Below are 14,846 nucleotides of genomic sequence, written 5' to 3'. Positions count from 1 at the left end.
GTGTGGCAGTGGGCTCCATCCGGGCTGTCTGGTGCGGCCAGAGCCCCAGCCGCATGTGGCTGCTGGACACTGGAAGCGTGGCTGGGGAGAACTAGAGCCCGACTCTTAAATTTTACTGGATTTGTGATTTCAGTTGAGCCACACATGGCGGGTGGCTTCCATTTGGGACCAGGCCTCTGCAGAGGAGGCCAGGTCTGGGTGGCCGGTTCACCAGGAAGGGAGGTGACCGTGTCCTCAGGGGAAGTCTGTGGGTTTTCTTCAGGGGCCCCCATCTGCTGGATATCCATGCAACTATGTGCGTGTCTTTCTGTCGTCTGCCTGTGTGATGTGTGTGTGTCTGTTGTGTGTCTACATGTGTGACTCTGTGTATGTGTGTCCATCATGTCTGCCTGCGAGACCCTGTGTGTGCATCTGTTTGTCTGCCTGCGACTGTGTGTGTGTCTGTCATATGTCTGCCTGGATGACCGTGTGTGTGTCTGCCTGCCTGTGTGACCGCCTGCGTGTCTGCCTGCCTGCCTGTGTGATGGACTGTGTGTGTGTCTGTCATATGTCTGCCTGCATGACCATGTGTGTGTGTCTGCCTGCCTCTGTGACTGACTGTGTGTCTGTCTGCCTGTGTGACCATCTGTGTGTCTGGCTGGCTGGTTGTGTGACTTATGTGCCTGTGTATATATGTGTGTGTGTGTGTCTCTCTGTGTATCTGCCTATATGACTGACTGTCTGCCTGTGTGACTGTGTGTCTGTCTGTCTGCCTGTGTATCTGTCTGACTGTGTGTCTGCCATGTGACTGTCTGTGTGACTGTGTGTCTACTGTGTGTGTACTGTGTGGGTGACTGCATGTGTGTATGTGACTGTGTGTGTCTGTGACTGTATGTGTGTGTATCTGTGTGTCTGCCTGTGTGACTTGTGTGTGCCTGTATGTATGTGTGCCTGTGTATATCTGTCTGACTATGTGTGTGTGCCTGTGTGTGCATGTCTGTGTGACTTTGTGTATCTGTGTGTGTCTGTGACTGCATGTGTGTCTGCCTGTGTGACTTGTGTGTGCCTGTGTATATCTGTCTGACTGTATGTGTGTGCCTGTATGTGCATGTCTGTGACTGTGTATCTGAGTATGTGTGTGTTTGTGTGACTGCATTTGTGTGTGCCTGTGTGACTTGTATGTGCCTGTGTGCTTGTGTGCCTGTGTGTATCTGACTGTATGTGTGTGCCTGTATGTACGTGTCTGTGTGGCTGTATCTGACTGTATGTATGTGTGCCTGTGTGACTTTGTGTGTGTGTGCGTGCACCTGTGTGTCTGCCTGCATGTGAGTGGGCAGGGGGGAGGCGGCGGGTGCCAGGTGCAGGAGCATCTTCCGCAGTGCCCCCTGCGCTCTCCCAGGAGCAGAAGTTCTGCCAGCGCTATGACCAGCTCATGGAGGCCTGGGAGAAGAAGGTGGAGCGCATCGAGAACAACCCCCGGCGGCGGGCCAAGGAGAGCAAGGTGCGCGAGTACTACGAGAAGCAGTTCCCTGAGATCCGCAAGCAGCGCGAGCTGCAGGAGCGCATGCAGAGGTGAGCGGGGCCTGAGCCCAGCGCCCCCCACGTCAGGGCCCCCGACGTCAGGGCCCGGGGTCAGCTCCAGGCATCCTCAGTGGAGATGGCCTGGCCAGGAAGGAACAGAACAGCACAGCAGCTTCTCAGGCCAGTGGCCGGGGCCCTACCAGACCCTGGCCTGTGTCACGTGGAGCCTCTTTGGCCTAATACTTACTTGGAACTTAAATACATTTTGGGGACAAGCACTTCTTCCCGTGTGCCATAGCGTGCACCTGCCAGCTTCACTCATTTCTGGGGCCCGCACGACCCCTGAAGGCAGCTGAGTTTGAGATCCCTGGTGTGGGACAAAGGGGAGAGACGTGGCTAAGAGACCAGGCTGTCAGCCTCCCCCAGTGGCTGTGAGGACTGGGTGGGCCCCAGGTGAGAGGTGCCTGGTGACAGGCAGCTGTGGTTCTATGGCCATTTTTCTTTGGATGCACAGATAAGGCGATTCATTGGTAATAATAACAACACCTTTCACCCTTAACTGAACTCACAAGCCATGTCTCATTAAGTTCCCCGCAACAGCCCTAGGCAGCCGGGTGCCACTTTTGAATCCTCATATGACAGGGGAGGAAACTGAGGCACAGAGAGAAACACTTTGGCCCAGTGCCAAAGAGGCAGAGCTGGGCTTTGAACCCAGATCTTTGTAGCTGGGCTTTTCAGGGTGTTTTAGGAGAGAGGAGGGGACTGAGCTGCCTATGTCACAGGGTTTGGCCTTGCTGGGTTGGGGTGGGGGCTCCATGCCTCCCCAGGACCCCGGGTGTGGGGCCGGCCCCTCTGCTGGCCGCTGCCCACACTTCTCCTCTGGGGAGGGCGTGGGCTCAGGGCTGCGCCACAGGGGTCTGCTAGTGTCCCCGACCACCAAAAGACCGGTCCTGAGTGTGTCCCCTTGGTCCCCAGCAGGGTGGGCCAGCGGGGCAGTGGGCTGTCCATGTCGGCTGCCCGCAGCGAGCACGAGGTGTCAGAGATCATCGATGGCCTCTCAGAGCAGGAGGTGAGTCCAGGCCCTGACTCTGGCCTCAGCTCCTTTTCCCTGGCATCCCCCGTGAGGGTGCAGAGGCCCTAGCCAGAAACCACCTCCCAGTGGTTTACGTCGAGGGGCTTTGCCACCGAAGCGTGGGTGGAATCAAGGTGGGTATTGAGGTACCCGTCCCAGGCCTGCAGGGGCGAGCAGAGAGAGGGGTGTTAATGTGTCTGAGAGGGAGGGTAGCAGGACCCCCTGCAGGGAGGGCCCTGGCGCTCCCCCATCCAGATGCCACAACAGGGAGGGGGTTGGGGGACGAGGACCCTGCCTCTCACTCTTCTCATCTCCTGCCTCCTTTTGGAACTTCCCATTGGCTGAGTCCAGCCAGAAGCCCAAGGGGCGGGAGTGCCTGTGGGTTCCAGGGTCAGCCTTCCAGGGCCCAGAGCCTGGCGGGGTGGGGGGAGCATGGCGCAGGCCGAAGAGTTCCCAGCACGCCAGCTGTCCACGCAGCCACGACCTTCTCGCAGGCACCTCAGCCCTCCTGGCTGGAGCAGGGCCGGTTTCCCCTCAGGCCTCTTTGGGGTGCCAGGACACCCTGGGGTCAGCCTAGGTGACCCTGGCTGCCGTCACTGGGGCCCACAGATGGCCAGGAAGCAGAGAGGCAGCCTTTTCTCCTGGGGAGGAAGTTGGTGTCAGCCTGTTCTCTCCTGGGTCCTGTGGGTCAGGTACCCATGATGACAGTACCCCCTGCTCCTAACACCACAGCAGACACGAGGCAGCCACAGCACGTTTCTTCCTTCTGGGGACTTTTGTCCAGGGAGAGCTTTTGTCCAGATGGGAGATTATAGCCCTTCAGCTCAGCACGGCAGAGCCACGCATGGCTATTGAAATCAAAATTAATTAAAATGGGATAAAATTAGCAATTCAGTTCCTCGGTTGCATCTGACACATCTCAAGAGCTCGACAGCCGCTTGTGGTTGGCAGCTCCCCTCCTGGGCGGAGCAGACAGCGAACACCTCCCTGGCTGCAGAGCGCTCTGTTGGACAACAGAACGCGCTGCCCTGCGATGCTGATGCTCAGAATAGACAGATGGAAGGGGCCCCGGGGAGGGGGCGGCTGGTTTAAGTAGCAGTTTCTCACCAGAGACTCTGATTCAGCTGGTCTGGGGCAGAGCCCAGGAATCCGCATTTTTACCCAGCCATCCACTTGATTCTGACGCAGGCAATCCAAAGATGAATCTGGCCATTAAAACATAATTTTTCATTTTAAAACTTCTCATGGTACGTTTTTGTTTACAACAACATCCAGTTGACAGAAAACAGAGCTCAGAAAGCCATCGCATTGCACAGCCACAGGGCCTGGCCCTCGAAGGCTGGGCGCCGGAGCTGGGCCGTGTCAGCCCCTGTCTCACTGACGCTGTGCACTTATGGACATCCCGCAGAGAGGCTGGATGTGGGTTTAGTCTGCACTGGAAGGAGGAGGCCGGTGGCCCTCTCCTCTGCATTCCTCACCTGATGGCCAAGGGTGTGGCACCTGGGCTGATTGTTGCATGTACACACACACACACACACACACACACACACACACACACACACTGGCCACATGGGAATGCAGTCATCAGAGTCCTCAGGGACATCAAGGATGCTGTGTCCGGGGTGAAGGGTGGAAGTGGAATTTGGGACAGAAACTTCCCCAGCCAGCCTGGGGTGACCTGAGGTTCCCCCGGGAGTGTGCAAGGGAGGGGGCTGGGCCGGAGGACAGGCACTTCCCATCCTTCTGGGAGCTTCCTGTGGTCAGAGCACATGGCCGGCATGGGAAGGACAGGAAGGCAGCTGTGGGAGGGCGGAGCAGAGGTCCTGCCTGTGGCTGTGCCGGGGGTCCTGCCATTATTACATCCCTGGGATACCCGAGGAAGGTCGCCGTTCCGTATCAGGGGTGTAGGGGACAGCTCCAAGGGTCTGGGAGACAGATACCAGCCTCTTGGGGGGATTCTCTCCCACCCCGGGGTCAGAGCTGTGCCCTGCACCCGACCTGACCCCCTGGCTGGGAGTCCTGCACATTGAGTGAAGAGGTTGGATGTGGGCGGCCGGGCAGCTGGATCGTTTGAACTGGCTGACCTTGGCTACGCGGAGTCCTCGCCTGCCTCCAGAGATGGGTAATTAATCGCCAGTAATTGGCTGGCTGCGAGATTTGGGGAAGTGAGCCCAGCTGAGTGGCGGCTCAGAGCCTCTTAATAGTCATCCCAGTGCATTAGGAGCGGCCGCCTGACTCCTGCCGCATGCAGGGCTGGGCAGGCCAGATCCCAGGTGGGCCCTCTGAAGGAGCGGGATGCCAGGAGGGGGCGTGTAGTGTGGGGGCAGGAAAGACCTCTCCACCAGCGAGGCGCTGACCCTCTCTGCGCCCCTGGGCTGCCTGCATGCTGTGGGGCCAGCTGGACCCCAGGGCCCACTCTTGCCTGCGGAACCTGGAAGGCCGGCCTGTCTCCCGGGCTCCCTGGGCCCAGCTGGGCTGAGCATCCTTCCTGCAGTGCTTTATGGCGCTTGCATTTCCAAAGGGAAGATTCATGGCTCCCCTCCCACTGCAGAGAAGGCGGCTGCTGCTCTCTGCATTGAATCTACAGTCCTGCCCACCATAAACCTGTCGGGGAGGCCTTTACATTCTCCCTTCCCCCAGCATGAGCTATTATTATTTTTAAACTCATCATTCTCCTCGTCGGTTTCGCGTTTTCCCTGCTCTGGCGCAGACCATCCGTCCCCTCTGTGTCTCCCCTGGGTCCCCTGCGCCGGCCGGAGCACCTCGTCCCCGGGCCTCTGACCCTGCCCTCCGTTTCCCTGCAGAACCTGGAGAAGCAGATGCGCCAGCTGGCCGTGATCCCGCCTATGCTGTACGACGCCGACCAGCAGCGCATCAAGTTCATCAACATGAACGGGCTTATGGCTGACCCCATGAAGGTGTACAAAGACCGCCAGGTCATGAACATGTGGAGTGAGCAGGAGAAGGAGACCTTCCGGGAGAAGTGAGTCCTCCATCACCTGGCCTGGCCTCCCGGCCCCCCACCCCCATCCTGTTGAGGCCTGTGCTGTCTCCCGGCAGCCACCACAAATGAGCATGCCGGCGGGTGCTTAAAACCGCAGGGATTTACTCTCTCCTGGTTGTGGAGGCCGGAAGTCCAAATCCTGGTGTTTCGTGGGGTTGGTTCTTTCTGGGGGCCGTAAGGGAGAGCCTGTCCCCGACCTCTTCCCAGCTGGTGCTGCCAGCGTCCTTGGCCTTCCGGGGCTTCTAGATGCATCCTTCCATGCTCTGCCTTCGACCCCACATGACCTTTGTCTCTGTGCTTCTCCTCTTATAAGGACACCCGTCACACTGAATTTAGGGTCTAGCCTAACCCAATACAACCTCACTTTAACTAATTACATCTGGAAAGACCCTGTTTCCAAATAAGGCCGCATTCTGAGGTTCTGGGTGGCCATGAATTTTAAGAGGACACACTTCAACATGGTACAAAGTGTAAGGGCAGCTGGATGTAAGACGGGGCACTGCGAGTCGGAAGAACAAGGCAGGAGGGACTTAGAGGCTGGGCCGCAGCCTTGGGCAGGGCAGCAGCTGGCCAGTGGCTTTTGGTGGTTTCTATTTTGTTTTGTCTTTGACAGTAGCTGCTGGCTAAGTGGGTTCGTGATCCCATCACTGTGCCTGTGTCTTCTCAGCTTCATGCATTTTCCCCCTCCTGTCCCTTATGACAGCTCAGCCAGGCCCACCCCAGTACACAGCTGATGACACGGAGGCTCAGAGAGGTTCAGACAGTGCACAAAGGCCACACAGCATGCACACAATGGAGGCAGGGTTCAGACTCCTCCAGCTGGAATGGAGAGGCTGTGTAGGGAATGGTTTGTGAATGGGGCCAGGGAGGGGGGCTGTGCAGAGCAGAGACGGGAGTTGAGTTCTCTCAAAAGCTGTGTCTGAGGGGGCCAAACCCCACAGTGAGGATCTGCGATGTGACATCCAGGCAGAAGGAGACCTCCATCCCTGGCCCGGGGTCCCCAGAGGAGATGGTGGGCCCTGCTGAGCCACCCCACGCCTTAGGGACAGTGTGCTGTAATTCCGGGGAGTCTAATCTTTTGGCTTCCCCAAGCCACACTGGAAGAAGAAGTGTCTTGGGCCTCACAGAAAATACACTAACATTAATGATACATGATGAGCTAAAAAAAAAATCACAAAAAAAATCTCATAAGGTTTTTTTTTCTTTTTTTCTTTCTTCTTTTCAAGACAGAGTTTCGTTCTGTTGCCCAGGCTGGAGTACAATGGCACAATCTCTGCTCACTGCAAGCTCTGCCTCCCGGGTTCACGCCATTCTCCTGCCTCAGCCTCCCGAGTAGCTGGGACTACAGGCGGCTGCCACCATGCCCGGCTAATTTTTTGTATTTTTAGTAGAGATGGGGTTTCACCATGTTAGCCAGGATGGTCTCGATCTCCTGACCTCGTGATCCGCCCGCCTCGGCCTCCCAAAGTGCTGGGATTATAGGCGTGAGCCACTGCGCCTGGCCAAAAATCTCATAAGGTTTAAAGAAAGTTTACGAATTTGTATTGGGCCGCATTTAAAGCCGTCCTGGGCTGCATGTGGCCTGTGGGTTGGACAAGCTTGCTCTAATCACTTGCACGTAGAAGGCTGGGTTCCCTGCCCAGGACATAGAGCACCTCCTCAGGACCTCAGAGCTCTGGGAGGCAGGAGAGTGGGAAACTGAGGTGTGGACGGAGGCCTCTGTGCTTGGCCAGGAGGGGACGCAGGGAAGAGACTTTGTCACTGCCCGACGTTCACCCGGCAGGCCACTGAGCTGCCTTGGGGAAGACCCTGCTTCCTCCAAAGCAATGACACTCCTTCCCCAGTGCCCTGGGCTTTGGTCCAGGGTTGTGGCCCCAAAGAGGTGCCAGGCAGGACCTAAGGGATGGGGTGACTCTGGGCCCCCGGCAGGGGTGAGTGGACCCGCAAGTGCAGATACCGAACTCAGAAAGGACACAGTGGCTATCCAGGAGGGTCTTTGGTGGAAAACATTTTTTAAGAGTAGCTTTTGATTATGGAAATGTTGAAACGTCCATAAGAATAGAGGGGTGGGGTAATGAGCCCTGGAGTGCCCACAGCACCGAGTGAGTGGTCCTCCACAGGAAACAGCGCTTGGTTCCTGAGCAGGAATACTCGGTTACTTAATGGCTCGTGCCTGCAGCCTCACCATAGCAGGCACGATCTTTCTACGTCAAATCAAAGTCTCCGTCGAATGCTTTTTACAGTTTTGAACGAGGGAGGTGATGGTGGGACGGTCACGGGTGTTAAGAATTACTGAATTACTGTTGCGTTTGAGATTCACGTTCCCCCTGGTAGGCATGATGTTTTAGTGTATGTATTTTTTCTGAAATACAAAAAAAAAAGGTGTTCTGGGGGACTTTCTGCGGCTTCAGCCTTTCGGAAGATCTCACGTGGCTCTGCAGGTCTGATAATGTCACCCTCTGTTAATTCAGTAACCGAAGGGCGGGGGACCCAGGCTGGGCTGCTGTCTGCTGGCCTGTGGGGCTGGCGTAACTTCCATCCTGTGTGAGCCGCAACTTGGCCACTTGCATGCCTCAAGGACTGTGGGCTTGGTTTGAGGTCTCATGTGCAGAGGAATTGATAGCACTCAGGGCTTTGAAAATCACCTACTGACGGCATGGGGCTCCACCACGTGCTGGCCATGTGACCATTCCCCCTCTGAACCTCAATTTCCTCGTCTGTAAAATGGGTATAGCGACAGGGCCTCCCTTGTGAGGTGTGCAGGGCATAGGAAACTTTTAATAAACGTCTTCCAGGGGTGCAAGTGAGGTATTGGGGGAGGGGAACAGGGGACCTAGGAGATTCCCAAGTTTGATTCCTGGTCTCTTGGGAGCCCCCACTGTGCCTGGGGAAACCCCGTGGGAGGGGTTTGCTGGGAAGGAAATGTCACTGGGACAAGGAGAGGGAGCGGAGAGGAAAGGACTCTCCCTACCTGGAAGAGAAGGGCTTTAGGAGGGCTCCGGCCTTGCCAGCCGCCCGAGGCGGGATCCCAGGCCAGGGAAGCCTGCCATTCCTCACTGTGCCGCTTCCACTGGGAAGAGAGCAGAGACTGTTCAGGATCCTCGGGTGTCTGGCTGGGAAGCAGGCGCGGGGCCTGCTGGCCTCCTGCCCAGCCATCTGGAGGGCCAGGCAGGTCGGGCACTGGTGCTCACTCAGCCTCCCTCCATGGGAGCCCACAGTCCAGCCTCGCTAGCAGCCAGCCGCTGCTCTCCCTGCGAAGGCCGTGGGGCTGTGGCACGTCACCGGGACGCCTGGGCCTGGGGCCAGGGACTCCACCCAGCACCCCTGGGGTGGAGCAGGCCTTGACCCACATCCCCGCCCCCACCATGCTCCCGCTCCTTTGGCCCTCACATTTCAGCCTGGGCCCAGTGGTTTCCCAGTAATTCTCCTGGCTATGCAGGAAGCCAGTTGGGACAGTGCCAGCGCCCCGCCACCGCCCTCCGACTTAAGTCCATGCTTGCCGCCTCCTTGGCTGGCCAGCCCCCTCCTGCTGCCCCATGGGCACTCAGAGCCTCTGCTCCCAGCTCTTCTGGGGAGGCCCAGCAGCCTGGTGAGCTATGACCCCGCTGGTGGGGCCCTGCCATGTTCCCAAGCAGACCCTGTGTGGGCCGGGTGAGGCCCTGCTTCCCAGATCCAGCTGGAGAGAGAAACAAAAGCGGATTTTAAAGGGGGGGGAACCCCACCAAAGAGCTGCATGTCGTGTCCTCATTTTTCCTGGAAGCCGCCTCCAGCAGGACAAACAAATATATTTTCAAAGGCGCTAAAGCCAGTGACTCACTCCAAGGAACGCCCTCTCTTACCCCTGGGTCCCCACCCCTCCCGTCTGCCGCAGCAGCCCTTCCCACACCCCCCTGGGCTTAATTGCTCCAAGTGGGGCGGTGCCCGCCAGGCCGGGCCAGTGGGGATGGCAGGCGCCTGGGAGCTGATCGGCCGCCCCGCAGGAAAGCCCCCCTCAGCCAGGTCTCACGCCCACCCTTCTTGTCCCACAGGTTCATGCAGCATCCCAAGAACTTTGGCCTGATCGCATCATTCCTGGAGAGGAAGGTGAGTCGCTGCCCGCCCCATACCCCTTCGGTCTCCACCTCCGTGGGCAACTGCGTGGACTCAGGGTGGAGGCCCTCCCTCCCTGCCCACAAGGCCCTGGCCTGCCTGGCCCCTTGCTCCAGCTGCCATGCTCCCCTCCTCCCTCCCTCCCTTCCTTCCATCTGGGAGATAGATCAGTGCAGGCCCCGCCCTGTCCTCCTGGGCCCATGGAGGAGGAGCCTCAGGTTGCTGAGCACCTAGGAATCCCGAGAACCCCAGGGAGAGCTGCACGGCCAGGCTTCCTGGAGCCCCGTGTGCCCGACGGGTCTCCTGCCAGCTCCTCAAAGGCCACGTGGAGCGTCCTTGCAAACTGGGGGTGGATTCTGGAAGCACTACGTGCCTGGCATCCCAGTGAAGTTTTCGTAGGCAGGAGTGGCTTGCCTCAAAGGGACTGGAGGGACCAGCTTTTCTAGGTCCCTCTGAGGGTCACTGACTGCTTTCTGACACCCCTAATGCCAAACCAGACGTGTGGCCTGCAAGTCCCCATCTTCTTTGGACAAACCTTTGTGCAGACCTGAGACCTAAAGCCCACTTTGTGTCAAGCCCAGGCCCGGAGCAGCTCCAGTTGGCCGGTAGACACAAAGAGTCCCCAGAGAATGGTAAAGCCGTTGTTTTGCACCCACAAGGCTGGTTGGACTGTGCCTGGAGAGGCTGCAGGTGGGAGAAGGTGGCTGGATGAGGCTGCATGTTGGACGTGGCCCCTGGGCCTTCCCCCAGCATCTTGGGGTCAGAGGAGAAAGGCTGCCGTCCGTGTGTCTTAAGCAGCATTCCCCTGAATCACGTTTCTCAGAGATGGGGACCTGCCCACCCCAGCTTGGTGGACACCCTGCTCGGGCTTCCTGGTTGTAGGAGGGAGGCCAGGAGGATGAGGCACTTATTTTAAAGGACAGCTGTTCCCAGCGCCTGCCCCTCATGAGCTGATAACCGTAGAAGGAGAGAGACCGAGCAGTGTGGGGAAAAATCTCTCCATGCTTGAAAAACCAGTGTGGAGAAACAAGCCCTATAAATAGCTCATCTTCTGAGTGACGACGTCTCCCTCAGGGAGTGGACGGCACGGCGGACTCTAGGTTAGGGCTCCCCAGGATGGAAGCATTTCAGAAACTGGCCATTGAGCAGTCCTCCTTCAGGATGAGGGGATTAGAAGTCTTTCTGCTGGGGAGTAAACTTCATGATGTTCTTTGGCTGAGAGGCAGCCCAGGACAAGGCTTCAGTAGAGCTTCCAGAGGGGTCTGGAGCAGGAGCTGCCAACGGAGAGGCCGGCGGGGACAGTCAGGTCTTGACAGTGAGTGAGGCTGACGTCTGGCTGGGAGCCAGGTGGACCAGCCAGTCTGTGCCCGTCTGCGGGGGCAGCTGCTGTCCGGAGCCGGGCTGCCATTGCTGAGCGCAGGAAGGAGCTCTCCTGAATTGTTAAAGGAGAAGTCGGGCACCCACATCCCCTGAATTGCAAATATTGGCATCTGATTATAAAATGTCTTTCTCGATTGCCATGTTTGTGGGCTGGGTTTAGCCTGGGGCCGCCTGGGAGCCCCCCTGGCGGTTGTACTTGGCAGGAGGCTGCCAGCTGGGGGCTTTCTGTTGAGGGCAGTGAGATTTGAGGCCCGGCTCAGAGGCCTCACAGAATGCCCCTTGGAGGTGGGGTCCTGGCTTGGCACTGGCCAGAGCATTGCAGAAACATTTTACATTGTAAGGGGAACGGCTGTGGGCATTGGCAAGCTGGGCTCCATGCCCGCAAGTGGGGGCATCGTGGCATCACTTTCTGAGGCTGCCCCTTTTACTGGTCCCATTTGGCCGGGGTTCATAGAGGGCTGGTTGCTCCGGCTTTCAGACCCAATCTACATGGAAAAGACCAAGGCAGAGAAAAGAAGGACACCCAGGAAGAGGTGCATGGGGCGTGGGGCGTGGGGCGGTCCCGATGCACAAGGCTTGGAAGAGGCTATTCAGGACCTCAAATATCAGGGAAGAAAAGGCTGAAGTCAGGGAAAAGAGAACCCGGACCTATGTTTGGGGAAGGCTTTGAGTTTGCCCGGCTGTGGGCTGGAGTCCTTGTTTCCCATAAGGGCTGGGGGTGACATGGCGACGTCAGCGCTGTCATTAACCATAGCAACAGCGGTGACTGTGATAACAGGAAAGACTTCCATCATGTTTGCTCTGGGCCAGGCCTCGTCCCAAGTACTTTACCTATGTATTAACTGATCTGATCTTTGTGATAATCCTGTGAAATATGTACAATTAGCATTCCCATTTTACAGATGAGAAAACTGAGACACAGAGGTTAGGTCATCTGTCCGAGGTCACCCAGCCGGTACGTGGAAGAGGCAGGATATGAGCCCAGGATGTGAGCTCCTGGCTCCTGCCCTGAATGCCTGTGCTGTACCCTGCTCAGCGTCCTCTTTCTCTGTCCCACAGACGGTGGCTGAGTGCGTCCTCTATTACTACCTGACTAAGAAGAATGAGAACTATAAGAGCCTGGTGAGACGGAGCTATCGGCGCCGCGGCAAGAGCCAGGTAAGAGGCAAGGTGGGGGTGACTGTCCTTGCAGGCTCCCTGCATGCTCAGTGGCCACTTGCCTGGTGGCCAGCACCCCGCATGGCTGACAGTAACTGTCTCCATGAGTTGTTGTTGCTTGGCCACCGGCAGTGTGAGTGCAGGCTCCCCTCCGTGGTAGCAGCAGATGTGGGGAGACCCCCTCTGGGGTGCTCACCCTGCCGGGCTATCTCAAGCCTCCCGTAGTGGCCAGGAAAATAGCTGGGGAGAAACAGCCACGGGCCTCCTCAGCCTGTAAAATCCCAGACTCCTGACTGGGTGACCTGTGATCTCTGTGCGTAAAAAGGCTACATTCCAAAAGTAAGAGCTTCCCAGGATGACTTGGGGTAGTTCACAAACTTCATGTTTAAAATGTTAATGGTTGTGTGTGTTTATCTTAATACATACTTGAAAGAAAAAATAGCCAGTACTTCAGCTCGCCGTTTTTTCAGACGCCGTTGCTTGGGATGAGACTGAAAGATTATTTACGCTAGAGCAGAGGCTGGCAGACTGGGACTCTGGGGCTAATCCGGCCCACCATCTGTTCTTGTGAATAAAGTTTTATTGGAACACAGCCATGCCTGTTTGTTTACATATTACCATGGCAGCGTCCTTGCTGCTCTGGTGGAGTTGCATGGTTGTGACCAAAAGTGTATGGCGTACAGGGTCTCAAATGTTTACTAGCTGGCCCTTCATAGAAAAAGTTTGCTTTTTCCTCCGAGTTAGAGGAAAAGGAGGTGGTTTGAAAAAATATCCAGTAAATAATGGTAGAGATGAGAGGCTCAGTGGCACGCCTTTGAAAAGGGGATCCTGGGCGCTCGGTGTTTGGGAGAATTTGTTTTGCATCCGGGCTCTTGAAGCATCGTCTCAGAGCAGATGCTGGGAGCACCACACAGAGGAGGCGGGTGGAGGCAGTGGGCACTCTGGCGGCTGCTGGATTGGAGTCGGTCGAGGCATTTCCTTCCTGGGGGCCTCAGTGGCTGGGGGCGGGGGCCGGGTGAGAGTGACAAAGGCCAAGAATAGCACGAGCCGCGTGGAGCGTCCTTGCAAACTGGGGGTGGATTCTGGAAGCACTACCATGCCTGGCATCCCGATGAAGTTTTCGTAGGCAGGAGTGGCATGCCTCAAAGGGACTGGAGGGACCAGCTTTTCTAGGTCCCTCTGAGGGTCACTGACTGCTTTCTGACACCCCTAATGCCAAGCCAGACATGTGGCCTACAAGTCCCCATCTTCTTTGGACAAACCTTTGTGCGGACCTGAGGCCTAAAGCCCACTTTGTGTCAAGCCCAGGCCCGGAGCAGCTCCAGTTGGCCGGTAGACACAAAGTGTCCCCAGAGAATGGCAAAGCCGTTGTTTTGCACCCACAAGGCTGGTTGGACTGTGCCTGGAGAGGCTGCAGGTGGGAGAAGGTGGCTGGTACTCCCTATAGTGGCACCCTCTAGCCCTCCCCAGAGCTGCCCGCCTTCCCTTTCCCAGGCTGCCAGAGGTCGAGACCCATAAGGTGCTGAGACCAGCCATCACGAGTTGGGGGCGGGGCCCAGTGTCTGCCGTGAAACAGCCACTTTCCTACAGCCTAAGAAAACTCCCATGAGGGAAACGTGGCTGTTGTCAGGAGCATGAGCCACCCCTCGCCGCATTCCCAACATCCAGCCACGATGCCTGGGGCTGAACTCGGTCCTTATCCGCAGGGATCGTGGAAGGGTGGCTGCGTTTGTGGAGAGGGTTTTCTTGTCTAGTTTTCTGTAGCCAGAGTTGACCAGTCTGCTTGCCCTTCTAACAGATGTGTAAAACCAAGGCCGAGTGGCACAGAGCATGTATTCCAAAGACGTAGCTATGTTTTATTTTTGGTTTTTTGGGATTTGTTTTTTTTTTTTTTTGAGATGGAGTTTCACACCGTCGCCCAGGCCAGAGTGCAGTGGCGCGATCCCAGCTCACTGCAACCTCTGCCTCCCGGGTTAGAGTGATTCTCATGCCTCAGCCTCCCAAGTAGGCGGCATTACATGTGCGTGCCACTGCATCCTGCTAATTTTTTGTATTTATAATAGAGACAGGGTTTCACTATGTTGCCCAGGCTGGTCTCGAACTCCTGACCTAGATGATCCACCTGCCTTGGCCTCCCAAAGTGCTGGGATTACAGGCATGAGCCACTGTGCCCAGCCGCTACGGTGTTTTTGAAATTGAAGTGCATTCAGGAACTTTCTAGACTGAGAGGCAAAAAGGTAAGTGCCAGGCAGGGAGTATATAGATGCTGAGGTATGAGAGGCAGCAGGGAGCAGTGGGGATTGTGACAAAGGAGGGGTGGCTAACGGCCTCAGGAGGTATTTGGAAAACATCATCAGGTGTCTGTTGGGCACCTACTGTATGCTCATTCTCTTGCTGGCCTTCCCAGTTCCCCTCCCACGACCTGTGTGGGGGCATTGAGGCTGGGCTTGTGGTGGGAGCCCTTCCTGGTAGCTGGGCTGGGGGCTCTGAAGAGCAGAGGCCCATCCCCTCCCCCTGTGTGAGAGCCACATTTGCACAGAGGGAGGTGGGGAGACCATGGTAATTTAAGAAGGGTGGGGGGTGTCGGTGCCCGGCATATCCTGTTGTAGAGGCCTGGCCTGTACTGTGGTAGAGTGAGTGTCC

At 57.0% G+C, this 14,846-nt stretch overlaps 1 protein-coding gene across 50 annotated transcripts in view; it reads left to right on the top strand.

The window, feature by feature from the left end:
- The window catches only part of NCOR2 (nuclear receptor corepressor 2), a 241,692-nt gene that overhangs the window by 133,162 nt on the left and 93,684 nt on the right, over nucleotides 1–14,846 (top strand). For 46 of the 50 annotated variants that reach the window (XM_034934806.4, XM_063593199.1, XM_055096340.2 and 43 more), the window contains 5 exons: nucleotides 1,379–1,551; nucleotides 2,476–2,569; nucleotides 5,377–5,555; nucleotides 9,605–9,659; nucleotides 12,105–12,203. In XM_034934806.4, coding sequence (XP_034790697.1) covers nucleotides 1,379–1,551; nucleotides 2,476–2,569; nucleotides 5,377–5,555; nucleotides 9,605–9,659; nucleotides 12,105–12,203 — 600 coding nt within the window. The remainder of the gene's footprint in view (nucleotides 1–1,378; nucleotides 1,552–2,475; nucleotides 2,570–5,376; nucleotides 5,556–9,604; nucleotides 9,660–12,104; nucleotides 12,204–14,846) is intronic. The other 4 variants (XM_057299563.2, XM_057299562.2, XM_063593195.1 and 1 more) reach the window with 1 other exon arrangement.

The sequence above is a fragment of the Pan paniscus genome, chromosome 10, assembly GCF_029289425.2.
Source record: "Pan paniscus chromosome 10, NHGRI_mPanPan1-v2.0_pri, whole genome shotgun sequence".
NCBI lineage: Eukaryota > Metazoa > Chordata > Mammalia > Primates > Hominidae > Pan > Pan paniscus.
The sequence above is the reverse complement of the archived record's forward strand: the minus strand, read 5'-3'. Positions and strand labels throughout refer to the sequence as shown.